Here is a 24,736-nt window from a genome sequence, read left to right on the forward strand (position 1 = left end):
CTTACAGAAGGACCTTGGAGGAGAGAGAATGCTATTGTTTATCCTTTATTATCTCTCAGGCTCTGATTCCTGCTGGTGTGAGGAAGCAGGCTCTGATTTAAAGGGACTACGTGTAGACATCCAGACTCCTGTGAGGGGAAAACATTGTAGGTTGTGTCATAGCCAGGTTAAGTTGACCTGGCTGTAGATCTTGACCTGTGGGATCTCAAAATCAGGCCATTTCGTCACGTTACACATCATATTATAATTATCATCAGTAGCAATAAACAAACGTTTATTTAACGATTATTTAACTTATAAGTTTTAGAAGTTCATATTTAATTTAGGAAATCATTCTTTGATTTAGCAACTAATCCGAGCTGCGAGTGTTCACTTATTTGGAGGTATGAAGAATCCTGTGGGATGATAAGGGAAGCTTGGACCTTGAGGAGAGAACATCATTGTTGACAATTCGTTATCATGTGTTCAGAGCTGCAGAGAGGCTCTGAGCTCCAGCTGATGGGATGAAGGCAGGCTGATTTAAAGAGAACACATGCAGTCTTGTGTTTCCTTTTTGACCAGATGTTGAATGGTCAAACAGTACCTAAAACTGACCATTGCTGGACATTACGGTGAGCAGCAGCTAAAAGCAGCTTCACCCTGTTTGGTTCTAACCTGAGGTTCTACCAGCTGACCGCTTCCTAAGGATCTCAGAGCCCTGCTGGGCATATATACCTGAAGGACATCTGACATGTATCCTGGCCCCATGCCATTGAGAGATTTATCAATCAATCAATCAATCAATCAATCAATCAATCAATCAATCAATCAAAGCTTTATTTATAAAGCGCCTTCCGCAACCCTGTCAGGAAGCCCAAAGCGCTGAACATGGTACAGTTGTAAGTAAATATATTGAAAAAATCAACAATAAAAGAAATTCAAATTACAAAATACAAATTACAAAATACAAAATGGAAATTATAAGATAGATGAAACATTCTGGTAAAGGACAAATGTGTGAAACACATTTGGATTGAGTGGATGGATTGAGAGTACCAATGAAAACTGTGGAATGGATTCAACATAAAAGAGGGCCAAAATCAAACATGTTCTGGAAACGCCAAGTGGAGGAGGTGTGTTTTTAGGTGATTCTTAAAGACTGGCAGAGAAGGGGACAGCCTAGCTGAGGGTGGCAACTGTTTCCAGAGTAACGGTGCTAGGACTGAGAAAGCCCGGTCCCCACGGGTACGACACCTAGACCGAGGGACAGCGAGCAGGCCTTGGTCAGAGGAGCGCAGAGCGCGTGATGGGGAGTGTCTTTTCAGGAGTGTGGCTAGATAGGGGGGACCACCACCCTGGAAGAAATGATAAACAAAGACGAGTATTTTGAATTGTGAGCGATAGCAAATCGGAAGCCAGTGCAGGGAGGCCAGAACTGGACTGATGTGGTCCTGTTTCCTGGTCCCAGTCAGGAACCTGGCAGCGCTGTTCTGCACAACCTGTAGGCGACGCAGTGTTGACTGACACAACCCTGCATAGAGAGAGTTGCAGTAGTCAAGCCGAGAAATTACAAAGGCATGCAGTACCCGCTCCAGGTGGGCTCTCGACAGCATATGCTTGATTTTAGCAAGGCGTCTCAGGTGAAAGAAACTGGACCGGATCACAGAATTGATGTGAGCATCAAGTTGAGCAGTAACCTCCATCCTATCCTTCTGATTTCCAGAGACAATAACTTCTTGAGTCTTGGTTTAACTGGAGGAAGTTTGACTTCATCCAGTCATTAACATGCTCCAAACAGTAGTAAAGTGAGTCTGGCAGACCAGTCACTAGGTGATAGAGCTAGGTAGATCTGGATGTCATCTGCATAACTATGATAATGTTATTTTATATGACCTGACTCAGAGGGAGCATGTAGAGAATCAAGTGCAGTGGTCCAAGAATCAAACCTTGTCATGGTGATCTGCTTTGATTTGTGATCACCAATTGAACATTCTGGTATTTGATTTAGTAGGTTTTCATGAAAAGTATACTTTTTATTGAGGCAAGAGTTACCAGAAGTCTTACATCAACATTAACTCTCTTTCTGACTCAGACTGAAACTTTGTTCAAACTCAATTCAATGTGTTTTCAATCACAGATAAAACTCTACCTTACCCTTTTCTGTTCAGGCTAACAGGAAGCTTTTACCTGTTTACCTTCACAGGTGACTGACTTCCAGGTGGGGCTACACCTGGACAGGTCACTTGTCCATCAAAACAACCAGGCACCATGGAAAAGTAGTCACCAGTTATCCTAACATGGCTAGATTAGGTGTCACCAACTTGGATCCAATCCTAGATTTTAGTCATCCACCTCTTTTGAAGAACTGGGCCACAGTGACGTGGTTGCTGATGTTGTTTGTTTGTGAGCAAAGGGAAATAAGTGACTCCTAACAATGCTCCATATCGTCAGAAGCATCAGGAATGCCAGGAAGCTTGGCCCAGATCTGGATCTGAGCAGCAATCAGAGCCCTACATGGCCCAAGCAGACAGGAAGTGTGTGCTCTCCCTCACACACGTATGCACATTTCAGAGAAACTGGTGTGTTTGAAGAGTTTTGTGTTGATAGTAATCAGGTTGTTTATTTAGGAAACGACTTTTTGAAGTAAATGTGAGATTAGAGCAGCTTTCTTGATTAAACCTGAGTCAAAATATCCAGTTGAACATTTTAAACATCCATTTGGAGCCAGAGATAAATACTTTTCATCTTTTTAAAAGTTGCTCATAGACAATAAAGTCCAGCTTGTCTGGCTGTCACTGCAATTTACTTCATCTGTGCACAATAAATAACATTTAAACATAAACATGTTACTGTGGCACAGTCACAAAATAAACAGCCGTCATCACAGCAACTGATCTGCTGCCCAAGCAAACCTTCAAACCTGCAGTAAAATTCATTAATTAAAAAGGGGAATAAAAAATAAATAAAATGAAAAACAACAGAACATACTCGTCAACACAAAACCTCTGAACGAAAAGGAGCAGAAAGAAAAAAATTCTTAGTTACCTGAACCTTATCACAGACAAAAATTATCATGAAATACAATCCTATTCAAACAGAGACAATTTTTAATCAAAAATGAGCAGAGCTCCAGTCTGAACTATCAGAACCCAGAAAGTGACAAGAGAGAAGATGATGAAGAAGAACACCGTGATGAGGATTTCAGATTCTGGACCTGAAGCTGAAGACTAGGACAAAGTTTGTAAGAAGACCTCTGTGTGTGATACAAGTAAAGACGATGTGGCATGTAGCAATGCCAAAAAGAGTTGTAGTTGGTAAACATCTCATATACACAGAGACACAAGTTTAGGGAAAAATCCATAGTGACAAAATCCTAAGAGTCTGATTTTTCAGTCACTTTGGAAGGAAGGTTATACTGAAACACATCTCATATCCAGCTGGCTGCAGGGATTGTCAATTTTTCTCCTTTCAAAACAAAGGAAGGAGGTACGTAACTACTGTTTACCATCAGTGAGTGTGGGGTTGTTGCATCTCCAGAGTTGTTTTAATTGGTTGCAGTAATCACATTTTAGCACAGGATGTCAGTTTTACTTCATTTCTACATAATGCACCTTTAACCAGAAAGCCTTCCTTGTCAGTCAAAATGAGTGAGTCCATGAATGTTGACGTAGCTTTCCGGAGTTTTATCCTTTCAGAAATTATGTATGATTTTTTTATAAATCAGTAAAAGTGACTGTCTCATCATGTATCGTGATATAATGTAAGCAACACGTCTCAAACACATACCAAAGTGAGTTGCAGTCATATATCTACAAACAGTCTCAGTTTGGAGAACAGGAGATTAGACTAATAGTTCTGACTGAACAGAAGCTCTAGCAACTCATTTAATAAATGTCAGAAAACTCCAGTCCTCAGGATTTCAGGTTTTATTACATTTATATTGTCAAAATCTTCCCATTTTCTGGTTATTCTGAAAAAAATACCAGGAACAGCTAAGTCCTGCTGCAACCAGCCACCATAATCTATGTAAATAGCCATATAATGGGAAATTTACAATAGTGTAAGAGCTCATTAAATAATGTTTGCATGAATTGATATGACATTTCTGAGATTAGAGCTGCTAAGCACCACTTAGTCACTGTGATTAGCCGTTAGATCACCAATCTGGTAAGAACAAATCTCCGTTTCCTCAGACTGAGGTTGTTCAAGCAGCAATCTACAATCAACACGCAAGTTAGGTGTATAATCTTGTCTCTTCATAAAATTAAGGAAATTTAAACCTAACAACTCTGAAATAACAAAAAAGCAGTCCTTGTAGGGGAAACTAGCAATATACGTGATTATGTTGGGGTCTTTTTGGTCAAGATCTTTGAGCAGTTGTAGCTTTCAATTCCTTTTGAAAATAACTTTCTTCTGTGATCATTTTTACTGCAATGTTCAATTTCATTCCCAGTTTTTTAAAATTTGCAACAACTCCAAACGATCCTCATTCAAGTATTCTACCGCGTCGGTAAACATCTGATTCGTATTTAATAACAGCGCCTCTATCCAAGAAGAACTTTCCCTCGGCGTCGGTTTTTGAGTCATCTAATTCTTTTTCAGTAACATGACTTGAACTGCCAACTGGAAGACTCTCTTTAGTGATGAACGGGTGGCGGAGAGCGTCCGCTGGGAGGATGTAGTCTTCTGGATTCATCACAAGAATCTTAAGGAGGTCTACAAACGATGAGAAGTCTTCAAGTTCAGAAGGTTTTCTTTTTACCGATTCAATTGTCAAAACATTTTCTAGAGATGTTAAATCATCAAAATGAGGCAAGCAATTCTCATCTGTCTCTCCGCCGTCCAGTATGAATTCACCTGGTGTTTTGAAAGTCCAGACGATCTCCGATACTTTCTGGCTCCATTTAAAGAAGCACTGGACTTGCCAACCCTCAGTCAGTGATCTTTTATCTGGCAGACCAAGGAGCTTTGTCATGACTCTAAAAACTTCATATTCAGATCCATGAGGAAAGAGGTCCCGATCCATAATCAAAAAGGCTGATACACAGCCTACACTCCACATATCTACGCCTTCATCATATGGGAGACCCGGACACACTTCTGGTGCTCTGGACTGTTTATTTTGAAACGCATCAAACTTTGATAATGTTCTTGTTTCTTGCGCCACTCTAAAATCAATCAATTTCACTTTCAAGGGCTGTGAATCATGATTTACCAGCATGATATTATCTGGTTTTACATATGAATTTGTGGTGCCAGAGTTTTTCAAAGCTCTGAGGGCAACAAATAACTGTTTAGCGATTGGTCTGATTTCGGACACCCTGAGAGGTGTATAATCTTGTCTTTTCATAAACTCATTCAAATCTAAATCCAACAGCTCTGAAATTATGAAAAAGCTGTCCTTGTAGGCAAAACTACCTATATATGTGATTTTGTTGTTTTGTTGGAGGTCAAGTTCTCTGAGAAGGTGCAAAGTTTTCACTTCTTGTTTAAATAATATTCTTCTGTGATTATTTTTACTGCAACGTCCAGTTTTGTTGCCAGTTTTCTGAACTTTCCAACATTTCCAAACGATCCAGCTCCAAGCACTTCATCACATCGGTAAACATCTGATTTGTATTTAATAACAGCGCCTTCATCTAAGGAGGATGCTTCCTCTGAGCTGTTCATTGAGCCGTCAGATGGGTGCTTTCTAGTAAGGAATTCGTGTTTTAGAGCTTCAGCTAGGGACTTTCTGTCATTTCGAACAGTAGCATTTTCTTAAGCAAATCTACAAAGGATTTGATGTCTTCAGCGTCAGTGGGATCAGAATTTTGGGGCAGAGTTTCCTTTAATAGGTCCAGAGAATCAAGATAATTGTAAGATGAGTCGCTTTGATCCCATCTCCTTCTTTTTTTTCTATTTATATTCTTCTGGAGATTTTAACCTCCCATCAGGGTCCTGTTTGAAAAGCAGTTGGGTACATCGCCCTTGATCCAGGAGGTTGTGTTTAGGCTGACCAAGAACCCTGACTATCATCTTCATGTATTCATACTCACAGAAAGTCGAAACAGCGAAGACCCGAAACAGAGCTGAGCTAATGTACAGCCTGAACTCTACACACCTGCTCTTTCATCCAGTAGACTGGTAAAGAGAATCTCTGGGGCACTAAACCCACAAGTAATTGGTATCTCCATCTTTGAACGTTCTGATGTTTTTCCAGCAGAACTGAATCCATTCAACTTTACATCTGTTGATCACAAGCTCAATAGGTTCTGCTGTTATGTTTGGATGAGTGGTGCTAATTTAACCCAAAGGACCCGTGGTGACACTGTTGTCACACAGCCCGTTTCAAGCATCTGTAAAAATGCTTCTTGAGTCACACATTCAAGTTTGACAACCCTAAGTGACATTCTATCCATACATTAAAAAAATCACTTTATGTTCAAATTTTTTTTCGATTCTCTTACTCCTAATTTCTATTTCAAAAGGGCTTCGGCACCCAAGGGTCAAACCCGTGGTCATTTTTCAGTGGCATGTTTTATTTAGAAATAATCTACAGGAAGTGCAGATAAGTTACGTTTAGCTTTATGAAGGCTGCATGTAGTACCAGATTCGGTCCACTAGGGGACAGAAAAATCCTTAATTTCAAAAGCCAGACGTTTACGCATTGATTTATCCAGTTGATCTAAATAATACAGGAAACGTCTGCACCCATTTGCTTCTGATGACCAGTCCATCACCACACAACCATTGTGTTTAACACTGTTACTCAGTTGCTCACTAGTACTGCTGTGGGGCAGATGCAGCTCAGGAGGTAGAGAAGGTTGTCTAATAATTAGAAAGTTGCAGGTTCAATCCTGGCTTCAACCAGAAAATGCTGCTGTTGTGTCCTTGGGCAAAACACTAAACCCGCCGTGCATGTTGGTGGTGGTCAGAGGGACCAGTGGCACCAGGGTATGGAAGGCACCACCTCCATCAATTCACCCCAGAAGAAGAAAATATAATTTCTATAGCGCCTCTCAAGATAAAAATCACGAGGCGCTCCCAGGGCAGCTGTGGCTACATCGTAGCTCATCCACCACCACCAGCATGTGAATGTGTGTATGAACGGGTGAATGACTGTGTTGTGAAGCTCCTTGGGGGGGGGGGGGGGGGGGGGGGGGGGCTGTAGAAACCTATGAAGGCGCTATACAAATACAGGCCATTCACTCAATTTAAAAAAATGCAGTTTTAAGCAGCTTTTCAGAGTTTTCATTGAATATTTTCTACAACAGAATGACAGTAAAAGTACCCGTAACATTTTTAGATCTAGTGACCTCAGTACCAGAGACTGGAAAGCCCAACCCACGTAGCCTGGCCTGCCAGACTCCTCCTCTGTTTAATTCTGCACAGAGAAATTCTGCACTTTCTCTGTGCAGAATTAAACAGAGGAGGAGTCTGGCAGGCCAGGCTACAACCCAACAGCAAGGAAGCAGAGTCCGGGGACTTTAGGTTGGGCTCTCCTGGGCATCTCTGGGGCTGAGGTCACTGAGGTTGTCAAAAAGCTCCTCTGTGGCAAGGCTTTGAGGGTGGATGAGATCCGTCCAGAGTTCCTTGAAGCTCTGGATGTTGTAGAGTTGTGTTGGCTCACCTCTGCAATATCACATGGACATCGGTATGTAAGAATTAAAATGCCACAACTGAGCACTTGCTTTTTCAATTTGAGAGCAGAGTTTCTTATCAAGAAACCAACTTTTTAATGTGAGAATAAGATTTTATGTTTGCTCTCAAAACTTGTAATTCTTGCACTCAAAATGTCGTCTCTCTTTCAAACATGCTCTCTTCTCCCTCAAATCTTTGTTTCTGCTCAGATTTTATGCTTCTTACAAAGATGTTTGCTCCACACACAAACTTTCTCTCTACGCGGATCAAAGCTGCTCTCTCAAGGCCTGTCTTCTCTGCTCACTGATTTTTTTTTTTGCTCTCTCAAATCCTGAGTACCGTTGCCTAGAAACCACTAGAAATGATCTAAATGATAAATGATCCACACTTGTATAGCACCTTTCAGGGTCAGAGGACTCCAAAGCTCTTTACCATGTAGCCACAGCTGGCCTGGGACACTGACAGGTGAGGCTCCTGAGCACAGGCACTTCCGGTCCCTCTGACCACCACCAGCAGTCTTGCCTAAGGACACAACAGCAGCATTCTCTGCCCAGATCCGGGATCGAACCTGCAACTTTTCAATTACTGGACAACCTTTAGAGCTACTGCTGTCCTAAGCTTTGCATTCATCTTTACAGTTATTTTATTTTCTGGGGCACATTTATGTTTGAGCAAGCCTTTTCACCTTCACTGATCATTTTCTGTTTTTCCTGTTTATGTGGAGAGTTGGGCCGTAACCATTCAGGTGTGCAGGCTCTCTTATGTCATCTTACTGCTTGGATGCTCAGACGTCAACACAACATGATGCAGTTATAGATTACCGTAGGTTTCTACATCTTTATTAATAATACGGTTCATGTAAATGTTTATTTTCTTCTTCTGCATTCTCCAGACCACCAACAAGAACTCTTTCCAGAATCCATTCAGGACGTGACAGCTGGACTACATACTCTCTTTTTAGGAGATGCACCTGTAAATGCTACACAAACAGGGAGTTTAGGGAGCAATAATATAAAATCTTATTCTCAAGTTAAAAAGTTGGTTTCTTGATGTGAAATTCTGCTCTCAAACTGAAAATGCAAGCACCCAGTTATGGCATTTTAATTCTTCCATATTTAATCTGATCAGGCTGGATGTGAAAGGGCGAGAAACATAAAGGCACTCTGTCGCCATCTGCTGGTAAAACACTTTGTTCACGACATCTGAGCTGTGGTCCACTTAAAACGGCTTCTGAACATTTAAAGATTTGTGTTAATAGATCACATATTGAAGAGCATCCCATACAAGCAGCAAATTCAACAAAATAAAATAAACTAACAGCCTTAGTCTGGCCAGCAGGGGGCAGCACAGACACATACAATATATATTTTTACTAGTAAACTTTGATTTAAAGTGAATCATACTTAAAAATGTTTAAGTATCTTCATCTTATCTGATAGCAAAATAAATCCCATTGATCAGTTTTAACTTAGTCTTCAAGAGTTTATTTGCAAAAGTTATAAATAACTTAAAAGCTTCATGAAGAGCCTCTCTCCAGAGAAATAATTAGGTTCTTTCAGGACTGATGTGCTAACAGCTAGTCCAAACCAGCCAAGACCAAAGTGTGTTGCAGTCATATCTACAAATAGTCTCAGTTTAGAGAACAGGAGATTAGACTAATAGTTCTGACTGAACAGAAGCTCTAGCAACTCATTTAATAAATGTCAGAAAACTCCAGTCCTCAGGATTTCAGGTTTTATAACATTTATATTGTCAAAATCTTCCCATTTTCTGGTTATTCTAAAAAATTATCATGAACAGCTAAGTCCTGCTGCAACCAGCCACCATAATCTATGTAAAAAGCCATATAATGGTACATTTACAATAGTGTAAGAGCTCATTAAATAATGTTTGCATGAATTGATATGACATTTCTGGGATTAGAGCTGCTAAGCACCACTTAGTCACTGTGATCAGCCGTTAGATCATCAATCTGGTAAGAACAAATCTCCGTTTCCTCAGACTGAGGTTGTTCAAGCAGCAATCTACAATCAAGTTAGTTATTATTTAACCTTTAACCAGAAACACACATGATGGCTGAAATGTCCCTCGTGCACAGATTTTAAACAGCATGATGTCAGATTCTATCAGTGACTATAGATTCATCACCAAGTTGCATCAAATATCTGTATTAGCTTTATATTTATAACGCTACAGCCAATAACAGCTGGTTTGCGTGCAGCACATCCCAGAGATGCACAGCTGACCTGAACCATCTGGAGATAAGATGCCGGTGAACTGGACTTTTAACTCTTAGTTAAGATACTTTCAGCGTGCTTAGACCCATCCCTGAATATTCTGCACAGTGAAGATCTCTGATAAGCCTCTTTGTCATCCCCTCTGGCCCAACACTAATACACAGACCCAATGCAGGAAAGAAAAACTTTACAATGGCCACTTAAGTATCATGTGAGGTCTCTGGGTTGGTTGGTTTGAGATTAAACGTCCATTGGAACAAAATGTGCATCTATAGTTGGTACTCCTTCAGGATCTGTCCTGCGATCACCAGTCTCTGGATCTCACTGGTGCCCTCGTAGATCTCCGTGATGCGTGCGTCGCGGTAGTGCCTCTCTGCAGGCATGTCCGTCACATAACCCATCCCTCCCAGAATCTGAATGGCCTGGTCAGGCGGACAAGCAGAATTAAAAACACCGCACTCCCATTTACACTCATCTCCTTTTGGCTGAGCTTGCCCGTTACCTGATGAGAGCAGAAAGTGGCCGCCTCAGAAGCAGAAAGCTTGGCCATGGCGGCTTCCTGTAGAGAAAAGAGCCAAAGGTGGTGTCTGGAGCTACAGAGGGGTAAAGCTTCACATCAGAGGGGCCTGTTTACCTTAGTGAAGGGCTTTTTGGAATCTCGAAGAAGTGCAGCTTTCCAGGTGAGCAGGCGAGCGCTCTCCAACGCAACTGCCATGTCAGCCAGTTTAAACTGGATGGCAAGAAGAAAAAACACAAACGTGAGAAAATCCTTTAGAATAATCAGGTCTTCTTTTGAAAGAGTCAGAAGCTGTGAGGCTCAGTGGTGAGGCTCCTGAGGTGCAGAACGAGCCGAACCTGGATAAAAGACTTAAACGGGAAACACAAAAATATTCTCCTGCTGGTATGAATTCTCATCCACCTAAGAAAATGGTGAGATCACCTCTCATCCACAAGGCTTCCAGGAATTCCAGGCTTATGAGTCGTTCTGAAACAATAAAACCCAGGCTAGTGAAGTCAAGCCAGCCCTTGTTTTTACTAAAGTAGCATTTCTTTAATGTTTAAATCAGGGGTGCCCAATCTTGGTCCTTGATTGACGGTATCCAGCAGGTTTTGTTGTTTTTCTGTTCCAACACACTTGATTCAGAGGTTGAATCACCTGTGCAGCAGCTCATCAGGCTCTGCAGAAGCCTGATAATTACCTGATGATTGAAATCAGGTGTGCTGAAGCAGAGTTAAAACCAATACCTGCTGGATACCGGCCCTCCAGCACCAGGATTCGGCACCCCTGGTTTAAATAAACAGAGGTAAAAAAAGAAGTTAAAAACACACCTAAAATTAGTTTTTCTTTAATTATTAAACAGAAATAAAACTTTGCATTTAAAATCTGACGTCCTCAAACACGTGTACCTGATTTGGTTTTAAAAAATGCTGAGTCATGCTATCCTCTCTTTCATACACTGCTCTGTTCACAGAGGAGCCAGAAACATCAGATTGAATTGATTTAAGCTAAAGCTGACCTCTAAATCACTTTATTTCAATGTGAGCCTCCCCGAGTGAACGCTGAACCCAGTCAGCAGCTGATCATACCTGTATGGCTTGAAGTTTGCCGATCGGAGCTCCAAACGCTGTCCGTTTGAGCGCGTAGTCGGCAGCGCAGTCCAGAGAAGCCTGAGCAATGCCGAGAGCCTGAGATGCAATACCGAGCCGTCCGCTGTCTAGGGTTTGCTGGGAGACACAGAATGTTCATAAAAATGATGTTTAAGTCTCAGTGAAACTAAATCTTAGGGGTAAAAGAGATCAAATAATAATTTTTATTTGTGAGTTCCGTTTTAGGCCTGAGGTAATCTTATAAAACAATAAAAACAACAACAGACACCAAGTAAAGATGGCTGTTAAGAGAAAACCAGTTTAAACAGTTCAGTCTGTATTTGTGAGGTAGGATGGAAGTGAAATCTAGAGCAGAGGCTCCATTTCCCACTGTGGTAAGACGAGCAGCAGGAACAAGGAGGAGAATGAAGATCTGAGAGAGTGAGAAGAAGGTAAGATGCTCCGACAGGGCAGGGCAGGGGAATGGATGCATGTGAAAGTGAGCGGCAGAATTCTGGATCGCACAACAGCTACTGGAGCTGGGAGGACTGGGATGATGAGCTCCGTGGAGGGATGTCCAGGATGCTCCAGCCTGCAACGTTCTGAAGGAGCTGGAATCTGTGGAGGGATTTGGGTGTGACTGTAGTATAAATGAGTGTTGTGGATGGAGGCCAGTGATGTGTAGGTGATGTGGGGGAGACGGTGGCACAGGAGTTAAGTGCTCGCCCCGTAATCAGAAGGTTGCAGGTTCGAGCCCCGCTCAGTCTGTCACTGTCGTTGTGTCCTTGGGCAAGACACTTAACCCACGATGCCTGCTGGTGGTGGTCGGAGGGACCGGTGGCGCCAGTGCTCGGCAGCCTCGCCTCTGTCAGTGCGCCCCAGGGCAGCTGTGGCTACATCGTAGCTCATCCCCACCAGTGTGTGAATGGGTGTGTGAAGGGGTGAATGACTGATTGTGTTGTAAAGTGCCTTGGGGGGTTCCAAGACTCTAAAAGGCGCTATATCAAATACAGGCCATTAACCATGTTGGAATGACGAAGGTACATCATAAAGATGGTACCTGAGGGAAGGGCGGATGGAGAAAGTGTCTGTGAAACACTAAGAAGAAGATCCCTGAACCCCAAACACACACAATCTCACTTTGCAGACCACGATAGTAACTCAGGAAACTAATCAATCCACTAGTGAGAAGGAACGTCGCCACATATGACATTTAGAAGTTCTAGAGTACCATGGCAATCTTGAACCCGGCGCCCCGCGAGCCCAGCATGTTGTCCAGGGGAATCCTGCAGTCCTCCAGGATGATATTAGCGGTGGACGAGGCTCTGATGCCTAACTTGTCCTCTTTCTTCCCCAGAGAAAGGCCAGAGTGAGGCATGGGAACCAGGAAGGCACTGATACCCTGAAGGGACAAGGAACAACAGTCCGTTAGATAAACATTCACTCCATCAGATCCATGCCTCGCCCCTGCAGCCAGAGGCCCGCGGTGCGTCACCACGTGCCTTGTGTTTGAGCTTCTTATCTGTGGTGGCGAACACAATGACAGCTGAGGCGTCCCAGCTGTTGGTGATCCAGGCTTTGGTCCCATTCAGCACCCAATGGTCTCCATCCTGGTGCGCCATGGTGGAGGCTGCACCTGCGTCACTGCCGTTACCTGAGATTTAAACCCTTAGGACATCATTCGTTCTTTCACACAGACAAACCACTGGGATGATGAAACCTGAAGGTTACCTGGCTCACTGAGGGCAAAGCAGCCAACCTTCTCTCCTGTGGTGAACGGAGAAATCCACCGTTTCTTCTGTTCTTCTGTGCCAAACTTCAAGACAGGTCCAACGTAGAGGGACTGGGAATCCCAGTGACAGAACAGGACATTAACACACAGCAGCACCAACTCAACATCACCGCTGTTAGTTCTTCATGCTGACAGGCTGCACCCACATTGTTAACAGACACGATGACTCCGGTGCTGGCACAGCCTCTGCTGATCTCCTCCAGAGCCAGACAGTAGGCCAGGTAGTCCATGCCTGCTCCTCCCAGATCCTCTGGGACCTCTATGGCCATCACACCTATCGAACCCAACTCCTTGATCTGGACAAGAACATGGACAGTGTAGTGATGTTTCTGGTTCTTCATAACAACAAGCTATTGCTTGTGGTAAAAAAATAAAATAAAAAACTCCTGTTTCGACAAGCATTAACACAGTTTTCTTTTAACAATTCTTCTATTAGACACATGTCTAATCAAGCTAGAAGACTAATGATAACAAGAACCTGATTACCCATAACAGCCGTGATTGTGCGTACCTGTTTAGCGGGGTAAGCGTGTTCTTTATCGAGTTTGGCTGCAACAGGGATCAGCTCTTTGTCGGCGTAGTCTCTGCAGGTCTGTCTCAGTAACTGGTGGGTCTCTGGGAGCTCTGCCAGCTGGGACAGACCTCGACAGCCACTGAGACACAAACCCAGAGCTGAGGGACAGAAAACAACAGGATTCAAAAAGCCATCATGGCTGTCGCTGCCGTTTGGTGCTATCAACATCTTAGTTTGGTTCACATGTGTGGATGTAGAGGATGTTCCTGTTCTTATGTTTAGGTATTTAACAGACACTTTTGTCCAGAGCGAAGTACAAGTGACAATAAAGCCAGCAGGTTGCCCTCGAAGCTAACAACAAACACTAATCAGTTAATCCTAGGTGTCAGCAAGGCAGCATAATGAATCATAAAGGGAAGTGAATGGTAAATGACCTGTATTTTTACAGTGCCTTCTTAGGATTCTACAACCCCCCAAGGCACTTAACAACACAGTCATTCACCCATTCACACACTGGTGGGGATGAGCTGCAATGGAGCCACAGCTGTCCTGGGACACACTGACAGAAGCGAGGCCTGCCGAACACTGGTGCCACCGGTCCCTCCGACCACCACCAGCAGGCAAGGCAGGTTAAGTGTCTTGCCCAGGGACACAACAGCAGCATTCTCTGGTCAGAGTCGGGACTGAACCTGCAACCTCCCAATTACGGGACAACCCGCTCTACCTCCTGAGCTACTGCTGTCCCAAACAAGGAGTGGACAGTTGAGTGGGGAACGGGTGCTGGGAGGGTCCTAGTTTAGAAGATGCTCTCTGAAGAACTGGGTCTTCAGAACTTTCTTGAAATTTGACAATGACACCGCTGATCTAGTAGTGCTTGGTAGGTCATTCAAGAGTCTTGATTGTCCTGAGCATGGTGTAGGCACTGCTAGCTGAAAATTGATGGCTGGAGCAGCTGGGTCGTGACGTAGGCCTTTGCAAGAGGATTCAGGTAGATAGGAGCCATACCATCCAGGACTTTGTATGATACTGTTGGCAATTTAGATTTGATGCGTTCAGTTACTGGTAGCCAATGGAGCTCAATGAACAGAGGGATGACATGTGCTCTTTTAGGCTGACTGAAAACCACTGCTGCATTCTGAACCATTTGAAGAGGTCTCACAGTGCAGGCTGGAAGTCCAGCTAGAAGGCCATTGCAGTAGTCGAGTCGGGAGATGACAGTAGATTGCACCAGGAGCTGGGTGGCATATTGTGTTAGATATGGTCTGATCTTTCGTATGTTATACAGCGCAAAGCGGCATGAACGAGCAACAGAGTCAACGGAACCAAAGATAGGGAATTTGATTTTGGATTAAGATATTGTGCCGTATGGATGGTTTAGCTGGGATGACAATTCAGTTTTAGAGAGGTTGAGTTGGAGATGGTGAGATTTCATCCATCTTGATATGTCAGAAAGATAGTCCGAGATTCGTGCAGAGACTGTGAGGTCGTCCGGCGGGGATGACTGATAGAGCTGGGTGTCATCAGCATAGCAGTGGTAGGTAAAGTCATGTGATCAAATTATCTCACCCAGTGAGGTGGTGTATATGGCAAAAAGAAGAGGTCCTAGTACAGAGCCTTGGGGGACTCTAATGGCAAGATGGTGAACAGAAGAAGACTGACCGAGCCAAGATACACTGAAGGATCGTCCTGTCTGTGTCAGGTAAGATTCAAACCAGGAAAGCGCTTTCCTTGTGATGCTTATGCTAAAGAGTATGCACAAAAGGAAGCCATTGTTGACAGTGTCAAATGCAGCCAACAGAACCTAGCAGGATAAGTACTGAGGATCTGGCAGTTGCTCTAGATTATTTTAAAGCTTCTGTGACAGCTGAAAGTGTTTTTTCACCTTTACCTCCATCCAAACCTGAAGGAATGGAAGATGGTGATGACAATGTCATCTGATGATGATATTGCTGCTTGTTTTGGGCCTCTTGTATTTTCACTGATTTTCAAAATTGTGTTTATAAGCTCAAATTGGAAGTTTTAGCTAGTAAACAAGCTGCAGCTGGTGTGAGTATTCACGACTTCTGCTTGTCTTACAGGACGTTTCCTGCAAGAACCTGAAGGTAATATCTGATTATGCAAAGACAGTCTGTTAGGCAGAATGAGGGCAAAGATGGAACTGGAATCTGCCTGAGTGACAGGTGACTCGAAGCTCTACTTTAGGTTTTTGCCATTTAGTACTTGGGTGGGTAGACATCACCATAAAATATACAACAAATCCAGGGTGGTATATAAGGTGTGAGAATGTTACTAGGAGGTAAATTCTAATTTTGATGTTTTGCAGCCCTGATAAACAGGAATTAATGACTGACAATGCTTCATTAAAGTGGCGCAATTAAACAGAAAGAACAAGAAAAGTAAATCCAGATGTTCACAAAGAATAAATCCCGATTTGAGTTTGTTGCATCCTGACTCAGGATTCCTGAGGCATGATGGGAAATATTTGAGTTGTAAACAAGATAAAAATCCTAAAGAGAAGTCCGTGGAGATGGATTACTGACTTCACAAAAAATGTACTGACAAGAGTCTATGATACGCACCACCAGCTCAATAGCTACTAGCACTGTAAGTGGGTGAAAGGTCAGGCTGAACATCAACTACCTTCACGTCAATAATAAATCCTTCAGTTAACAGAACCAAACAGCTGCTGCACACACTAGCCTGCCTCCACACCTGCACCAAAGCCTGCGGCCGCTGAGACCTCTACAGACAGCACACAGCTAACACTTTAGATTTAGGTTAACATGTTTGCATGTAACCCTTAACTCTTGTTAAATCAGAACAACAGACACCATGATTCATACCTAATTTGTCAGAAGATAGGTTTTAACGTCAGACACTGACATGCCGGTTCACCCAAAGTTGCTGGTGGGTTATGGGAACTAAGCTAAATGGTAACTAGCCCTCTTGTTATAGCAGCTATTGAGACAACCTGACCTCCTTTCTGTAAGCAAAACATCTCATAAATAAAAATGAACTGTTTAAGCTTATTATCTGCATTTGCTCACCTTTTCTGGCTTTAAAAAGTGCAGACATTGTGCCTTACTCTAAGGGCAACCTCTAGTAGAGTTAGCACACGTTCTGGTGCATTCAGGTATAGCCGTAATTTTGTAATTCTACATAAGAACCTAACTATGTTAGAAGCGTCAAATTACCATCCTGAGACATAGTTCAACCCTTTCATTACCCTTTTTTTGTAAAATTATATATGGAAGGTATTCTCATGTACACTGATGTCTATGGGTATTCTATTGGCTTTCACTGAAGCCAGTTGATTTCAATCTTGCAAATTACGAGCAAAAACACTGTAGGTAAAGAACACGTCAATCACGTGGTAAAATGTGTGATTCGATGTACCTTGGAAACGGCAGCTTCAACGTGAACGCCTCCAATATTTTATCTGTACACTATGTAAAACAACAAATTTGCTTTCTTCAAACGCCAATTAAAGGCAAAAAATAGCTTTTTTTCATGCTAAAAACTGGGAACATTAATATTTTACACTAAACACACTATAGTTTCTGATGTTGTTTGTATGTTTTGCAATGTTTATTCGATTGGTAACTTTTGAATTATTTCTATAAGGTCTAACGGTGTTAGGAGAAAATTATTCAGTTTTCATACTGACACTAAAATTATAGCCCAGTATTTCTTTAGCAAATGTTTAAACATACGGTTATTGATTATTTACCTATTTATTTCATGCTGTCAGGATCTACTCTGGATTTGCTGTCAAAAACGTAACACATGCTAGTGCTGCTCTCTGTTCACATTTATTGTTATAACGTTGTCAGCTAAGGTGTGTTGTTTAATTCTGAGATTTCAAATGAAATAGCTTGAAAAATGAAAGCACAAATGCTTGAGATATTTTAAATAAATCAACCATATAAATTCAAAAACCTTATTTGACATTTCAAAAAGCTCCACTTCTAAAAGGATTAGTTTTTCCTCATGAACCTGCTGTTTATAATTCTACACGTCTTCTGCCCTCATCGAGGACCTATGTGTTGGATGTGGCAAGTGCCAATTTTATTATTATGCCATAAAATGCCATAATATAATTTAATATATAATAAACTATAAGATAAAACAAATTTCTTAACAAGCATTTCCCGTATCCGACTTTCACAAGAAAAAGACACTTTATCTTACATACATTCCACTCTGTTATACAATAAAACTAAAGATAAAATCAAACAAAACCAACATCATTTCTGTTGGGTAAATAATGGTAATCCAGGCAAGAGAGGAGCAGTTTTTTTCAACATGTTTATTTTTAGCACCATAAAAAGTCACTTAAACATGTCCGGTGTCATTGTGTCTTTCCCCTGGGATGGAGCGGTGATGGTAGAGATAGAGGAAAGGTAGTGGAGAGTAGGAGAAAAGAGTTGTTGGTGAAATAAAAAGCTACAACAGCACCACATGCCCAGCTGGTGTCATTCACTTGCTGGCAGAGGTGAAGGTGAAGCATCCTCTCTGGTGGAACTGCATGTCTCTGATACGGCGCATGGACTGGATCTGGGGCTGGAAGGCGCAGAAGTCATTGTAGTGTCTGTAGTCACCGCACTCAAACAGGTACTGGTAGCCTCTGTATCCGGGGTACTGGTAACCCACCCACCTGAGGGGCATGGAGAGGGGGAGAGTGCTCAGGTCTGAGACACTTACCTCAACATCATTGAAATATCTCCTAGTCTAACTAACTTTACAGTTTATTCTGTGTTTCTGTTATCATCTGACCTCCATTGCCGTTACTATGTTTCAGTGATATTACAGAGGTATAGGACAGTTTCTTTGGTGATTTTCAGTGGCCAAACTAGCAGTTACAGAAGTCAGAATTAAATGAAAAAAGGCTTATTTAGTTCTTTGGGTTTCTCCAGTGGGAAATGTTTCAGAGTTTGGTGTTTATTTAAAACGGTCTTAGAGGTCACTGGGAGTGTTTTAGACATTGAGGAGTCTTTAAAGGGGGGCTTCTGGTCATAAAGAAGACATTTGTAGCGTGGCATGTTCATAACGCTACACATTTAATGTCATTTGTCATTATGAAAGGGTTAGTGTTAATAAAACCAGTTCTGAAGAGCCTTTGGGGGTTAGGGTGAGATGGAGGAGCTATATTGAAGAGGTGATTGAAGGGGGTCTTTGGGGCCTTCGAATGGATATATTGGAGTGTTTTAGAGACACCATGGTCTTTGAGGACCACTAGACCACGTGCTAGATCATTTAAAGCACCTCTGGCTGTCTCCTGCAGAATTCTAACATTAAATAAGGGAAAGTCCTTGAGAGGACTGCTGTTTGAATGTCTCACATTTTCTCACATTAAATCAATAAAATCCTGACTGAAAGTGACTGAACGAGTCCACTCACGATCCTCCTGGCACCCTCACGCTGCCCACTCTGTCACAGAAGCCGTGCGCCCAGAGGGTGGGCACGTCGTCCTCCTGGATCTCCATCTTGTTGCCCTTGAAGTCGGAGAGCTCATACAGGCAGATCTTGTGCTCCATGCTGTCCTGCAGAGAGGAAACAAAACTCAGATTGTCTCCGAGCTTCCTGTTTGTGTTTGTTTTCTAATGATCTAAACGAAGCAGGGATCTGATCTTGGACCAAGAGGAGAAAAAAGAAAAGAGCTTACTAACATGATGACATTAGCTCTACCTTCTCTAGCTCCAGTCTCTAACGTAGACTTGTTGACTTCTTTTGAAATACATGAAAGTCAATTTTAGGCTTTGTGAAATCATTTCACTTTCAGTCACCGAGAGTATAGGCTGCTGCTGCTTCCTTTGCATTTCAGTTTCGTAAGAATTTGATCTGTTTTTTGGATCCCTGAAAGAGATGTCATGCCTTCCTCCATATAACAAACGATGTGTTGAGAGGTGAAGCGACTGCTGAGCATACCATGCGGATGGGCCTGAGGGACATGAGGCAGTCGCTGCGGTAGGAGTTGCTCCAGGTGTCCCAGCGAGGATACTCTCCCTTCTCCAGGATGAACATCTCGCCACGGAAGTTGGTCTGCTCGAAGGCAACAAAGCTGGAGGAAGGGGGGCCACCAGGGGGAGGGGGGTGACAGGGTGAAGCAGGGCAGAAGAGTTAGAGGAAGATCAGCAGAAGAATTATATATCTGTAAGTGTGTGTGTGTGTGTGTTTGTGTGTGTGTGTGTGTATGTGTGTGTGTGTGTGTATCCACTTACGGGCCGCACTCCACAATGATACTACGCACTCTATCCATGCCACGGTCACATACGTTCATGCACTCATTCTGGACCTCCATCATCCTGCCCTGGAAGTTCTCCTGATCAAACAGCATGATCTGCACACAGAGCATGTAGGCAGAGCTAAGCTAGAGCAGGATCACCTCTAACTGGAAAGTGTTGGTTAACTCATCTAGTTTCTGTAAGATTTTACATCCAGAACATGGGACGGCATTGTTTTATCTAAAACGTGCACTTTTCACCAATCCAACGTGCAATAATAAAATATAGGACACAGTCCACCTCTCTGTAATAATCTGAATTATCAGAACAAGTATTTTAAGATCTAACAATCAACCAAACCCATAAACAAATCTAAAGTAGTCTGGTTCAGCCTTGTTCATTTATAATAGTTAAACACAGAGGTTGGTCTACTTTTAACTAGTTATGTTTACTTTGTCATTTACTGCCTACGGCATGTAGGCTAAACACCATTTCTGAAGTAATTTTGACCCATTTGTGTAATTTAGTTTAATTCAGCAGGAGACACAATGTGATTAATCTACTCTAATCTAACATCATCAGGTATCAGATTACATTTCACTCATTCTTTACTTTTTCCTCCTGCAGGTTTCTACACATTTTAGGGCTTCGGCTGTTTTGACGTTTGTTCTTTTTGCCCCTTGTACACCAAATGAACTCAGGTAGCAGTACTTTTTGCTCAGTATTCCTGCACCTGCACTCAGCCCTCCTTTAACCTCTTCTAATCTCTTTGGCTAGTTTACTGGATTGAAATTAGGCTAATTTGAGGCACTGCCAAGCAGCAGCCTGCACAGAAAAACAAAAGTTTAAAAGAGCTGGGTCACTAAAATCACACAAATCCTGCAGTCATACAGTGTTACTATTAACCAATTTATGTGACTAGTTCCTGCTGTTTTTTATTATTCATCATCTCTATCAAAAATTGGGCTTCAGCTAAAATGAGAAAAACAACCCAAAAACAGAAGCCTTTGCCTTCTTACTGATTGGGTGAAGAAGCTCTTGCTCTAGAGTAAAATGCAGCGACTCACTCTGTAGGATCCCATGCCAGGCTCGCCGGTCTTGGTGGCCTTGCTGGTGGCAGCTGGGGCCGGGGCTCCCTTGTCCTTGGCATCGGTGCCCTGGCTTGAGGCGGACTTGGCAGTCTGAGACATGGTGAGGGGCTTCAGAAGAGTCTGGGTGAGAAATGCAGGAAGACAAGGGGTGAACAGAAATAGAGGTGCAAACGGAAGTGTCAGGATGACAGAGAGTGATGTGTAGGAGAAGCAGCTCCAGCAGAGGTGTAAACGTTGTCTGAGGCCATGTTGGTGGAGCTGTCTGTGGTGATTTATACGTAAAGCAAGTTTTTCTGCTTATGTGGGATGCTCATTTGGGCTCTGGACTTGTGTTTGGGCCTCACCTAAGCTGAGGGGTGGGGTATGTGGGCTCTGAAGCTTGTGTGCATGTCTGTGTCTGTGTGTCCTTACCTGCGTTGGTACAGATTGCTGTGCCGTGTGAAGGAGGCTGGCTCGTGCTGGTCCCGTCAGCGCCTGACTCAAGCTTTTATACTCTGGCAAAGGCTAAACGTAGAGGCTCATCGTACAATAGAAAACCTTTCGTCATCACAGTTGTCCTGAGCCAAAGCCACTGGGTCATCGCTTAGCCTGGAAGCGCTGCCCCCCCACCCCCCGGCCTGCTGTAAGCATTTCGGCGTCAAAGGAAAGCCCTGACCGAGGCATTTTAACTGTGTGTTGGGCTGCTGGGCCTGTAAGCTATAGTTGTGTGTAGACACAATACATGCAAAGGGTCAGAGCTAATCCACAGCATCACCTGCACAGGGACAAAAAGGCCTCATATTTAGTGGTTTTGGAGCTCAGAACAAATACGTAGGATTCCTTCAGTCTGAAGAGCCACAGGAATATCCTACAGGACTACCAAAATAAATAAAATATATCATGATGCATATTTAACTCACTAACATTTGTTATTATAGGTGTTTAGGATGATCTAATTAAATGAACCGACAGGGAAACTGCTGTCCCGCCATACTTGGGGTAGGAAAATGTACTTTTAAAGATGTAAAGTAGGAAATGTTAGAACCATGTAGATAATAAAACACAACTTGCTACAAAAGTGATTTGTAAAAGTTATGTTTTAAAAAACTTGTGAGTCAGTCGGTGGTGCTGTCCCATTTTAACAGATGACAGCTCTTTTTCTAAACTTAATTTGCAACAGTTAGTGTGAACTTAAAAGAATATAATTGTGTTCAGCTAAATTAATTCTAATTATTCACCATGTTATCTTTTTGTTCAAGTCAATTTCCCTCTGGGATTAATAAAGTATTTTTGAATTGAATTGAATTGAAGTCTAGGCTAGATTAACATGAGTTTTTTAACATTCAAGAGTTTTTCAGGTCATTTTGTCCTCACGCAATCATTCTGATTTAGATTTATTATTATTATTATTATTATTATTATTATTATTATTATTATTATGTTTTGTCAAAGATAAACCAAGAATTCAAAAAACTAAATCAAATGTTAAATTATTGGTTTTAGCGTCCAGGAAACCGCAGAGAATGTCTCGGCTAGTAGAAGCTAACTGTTAGCATTAGCAACTTCACCACACATCAGAACTCCTGAGGAAAGATGTCCAAATATCAGTAAATATGACTCCCAAACCTGTGGAGGCCCAATTCCAAAACTCTTTATTATAAAGCCTTTCTTAACAATCAAACAAACAATTATTTGAAAAAATTTACATTCCTTGCTATCCACATTATAAGTTAGTTTAAAACATTCAGAACATGAAAAGTATTATTCATCATCCTAAAATTAACGTATTTCATTTGAAAATATTTTCAGAAAAGGTTTTTGAGCCATTGTTCAAACTTCCTACGCAGCAATGGATTGTGGGTGATAGCCTTTACTGAAGTCTGCATCAGTGAGTACTTGGGTTAAGTGCAAATCAAGTGCGCAAAGGGGCATGGTCATCTTCCATACTTGAGAATCAGGACATCCTACGCACTCACACCCCTGAAGAGGAACACGAAAATAGAAGAGCGCAAGGGTGGAAGTGCAATAACTGGGATTGGGCCCTATGGTTTCCTCTGAGGTTGCATTCAGCGAGTTCCTTCTCCCCCTAAGTACAACTTCCAAGGCACAGTCCTACTAGAGACCACTGCAAATGTATTGATTCATTGGGTGAAGCACACCTTTGTTGGAATCTAAAGAAAAAGGAATTTGTGTCCTGAAGGCATCCCACCACTTTTGCCCCAACATGTGGGCCAGCAGAATCTTTTTATACCAGAGAGAATATAAAGGGTTAACAATCTCAATGGTACTGGCTAATGTTAGCAAAGGTCAAATACTGCCCATTGACTGTTTACACATGTTATCATAGATGCACTAGTTATTGTCAGCAATAGTAATGTACTGGTCATAGTTCAGCTGTAATTATATCTGATGATGATTCTGGTGTCTGCTGGTAAAACCCAAACAGCAGTAAATGCTGGTGCTGGTTTTAATTCTTTGTGCACGTGTAGAAGAAAAACAACTCCGTAAAACAAATGTACTTCAGGAAATTTCCTGATTTCATCATTATACTTCCACTCATTGTATTTCCAAACAGTAGAACTGAAGCAGCAGCCAATGTTAGTCAGGTCGTGGGTATCATATGGAAGGCGGCTATGGCCTTTATTATTGTTTTGCTATAATTAAACCATCAGTACATCCTTGCTGAATGTCACCAGTTCCATCATTAGCTGTAACTCTCATAAACCAAAGGGCTTTTTCATGCCAGATATTTTCCCTCAATAAAGTAGTTAAAGTCCAGGTGTGTTAATGTGAGTTAGATTCTATATTTGCAGCTGGTTTGGTGATGCTAGCAAGCAGATATTCTTATTCATCATATGCAGCCCTCTGTAACACACGTGTGCCTTTTCTACTACAGGACAAAATGTCTCCTACGAAACAGACCTAATAATTAAAATCACTCTAAACTGCTCAGATAGCAAATATCTGAGCATTTCCAGGACTTGTTTTCTTTACCTGCAATTATTTAAGTCATTTTTCTTGCAAAAAGACTTTTTTAAAAGTGTGACTTCACAAAAAAAATATTATTGATTATTTCTGATTATAACCAGTCACTCTGAGTTTTTCCAAGCAGGCTGAACATGAAAACAGTATCCTATATATCTATCTCCTGCGTTAGCTTCTGAGAGAAATGCTACAATTTGAAAAACCTGACAGTGTGACATCACTCTGTCACTTAACATTCATGGGCTCACCCATTTTGGCTCATGACGGGGAAGGCTGTTGTTGGTTTAGTGTCCAGGAAACAACAGAGAATGTCTTGACTAGATTAGTAAAAGCTAACCATTAGCATTAGCAACCCCACCACACAGTAGAACTCTTCCAGGCTTGTGTTATTTATGGAGATGAAACATCCATGTTGCTAAGTAAACAGAGTTAGTGGTAGAGTCATGTTGCTGTTATCAATCCAAAGTGAGAACCTGTCTACATCTTGTCATGTTCAGCTCAACTCTGATCTGGCTCACTCCTAGTTCCTGAAACAGGTGCACCGGAGCTTTATTTCCACTGAGAATTACTTAAAGGCATTCATTCTTACTAGAGATCACTGCAAATGTATTAAAACATGAGTAAACTAACACTTTAACAGTGAAGAAGTGAATAAAAACCCTCTTGCAGATCATTGGCTGGAACACAAACCCAGCATCCCTGTAAATGAAAAGCTCTCCTTGTTG

The 24,736-nt window shown here is 42.1% G+C and overlaps 2 protein-coding genes across 3 annotated transcripts; both read right to left on the reverse strand.

The window, feature by feature from the left end:
* Positions 1-9,322: 9,322 nt before the first annotated feature.
* On the reverse strand, positions 9,323-16,883 carry acads (acyl-CoA dehydrogenase short chain). 2 transcript variants are annotated; one of them, XM_015973707.3, is made up of 10 exons: positions 16,780-16,883; positions 13,730-13,890; positions 13,365-13,514; positions 13,158-13,269; positions 12,929-13,080; positions 12,658-12,828; positions 11,427-11,564; positions 10,474-10,569; positions 10,342-10,398; positions 9,323-10,261 (listed from the first exon to the last, which is right to left on the reverse strand). In XM_015973707.3, the coding sequence occupies exons 1-10, from the start codon at positions 16,805-16,807 to the stop codon at positions 10,109-10,111; spliced, it is 1,218 nt and encodes a 405-aa protein (XP_015829193.1). In that variant the 5' UTR covers positions 16,808-16,883; the 3' UTR covers positions 9,323-10,108. The 2 variants fall into 2 exon arrangements, with proteins under 2 accessions (XP_015829193.1, XP_070408304.1); XM_070552203.1 differs by having other exon boundaries at positions 12,929-13,075; positions 13,153-13,269.
* A 1,154-nt stretch (positions 16,884-18,037) lies between these two features.
* On the reverse strand, positions 18,038-21,591 carry crybb1 (crystallin, beta B1). Its single transcript, XM_015973685.3, has 6 exons — positions 21,459-21,591; positions 21,024-21,167; positions 19,954-20,072; positions 19,661-19,793; positions 19,133-19,275; positions 18,038-18,389 (listed from the first exon to the last, which is right to left on the reverse strand). The coding sequence occupies exons 2-6, from the start codon at positions 21,144-21,146 to the stop codon at positions 18,212-18,214; spliced, it is 696 nt and encodes a 231-aa protein (XP_015829171.1). The 5' UTR covers positions 21,147-21,167; positions 21,459-21,591; the 3' UTR covers positions 18,038-18,211.
* Positions 21,592-24,736: the final 3,145 nt, after the last annotated feature.

This window comes from Nothobranchius furzeri, chromosome 6 (assembly GCF_043380555.1).
Source record: "Nothobranchius furzeri strain GRZ-AD chromosome 6, NfurGRZ-RIMD1, whole genome shotgun sequence".
Lineage (NCBI taxonomy): Eukaryota > Metazoa > Chordata > Actinopteri > Cyprinodontiformes > Nothobranchiidae > Nothobranchius > Nothobranchius furzeri.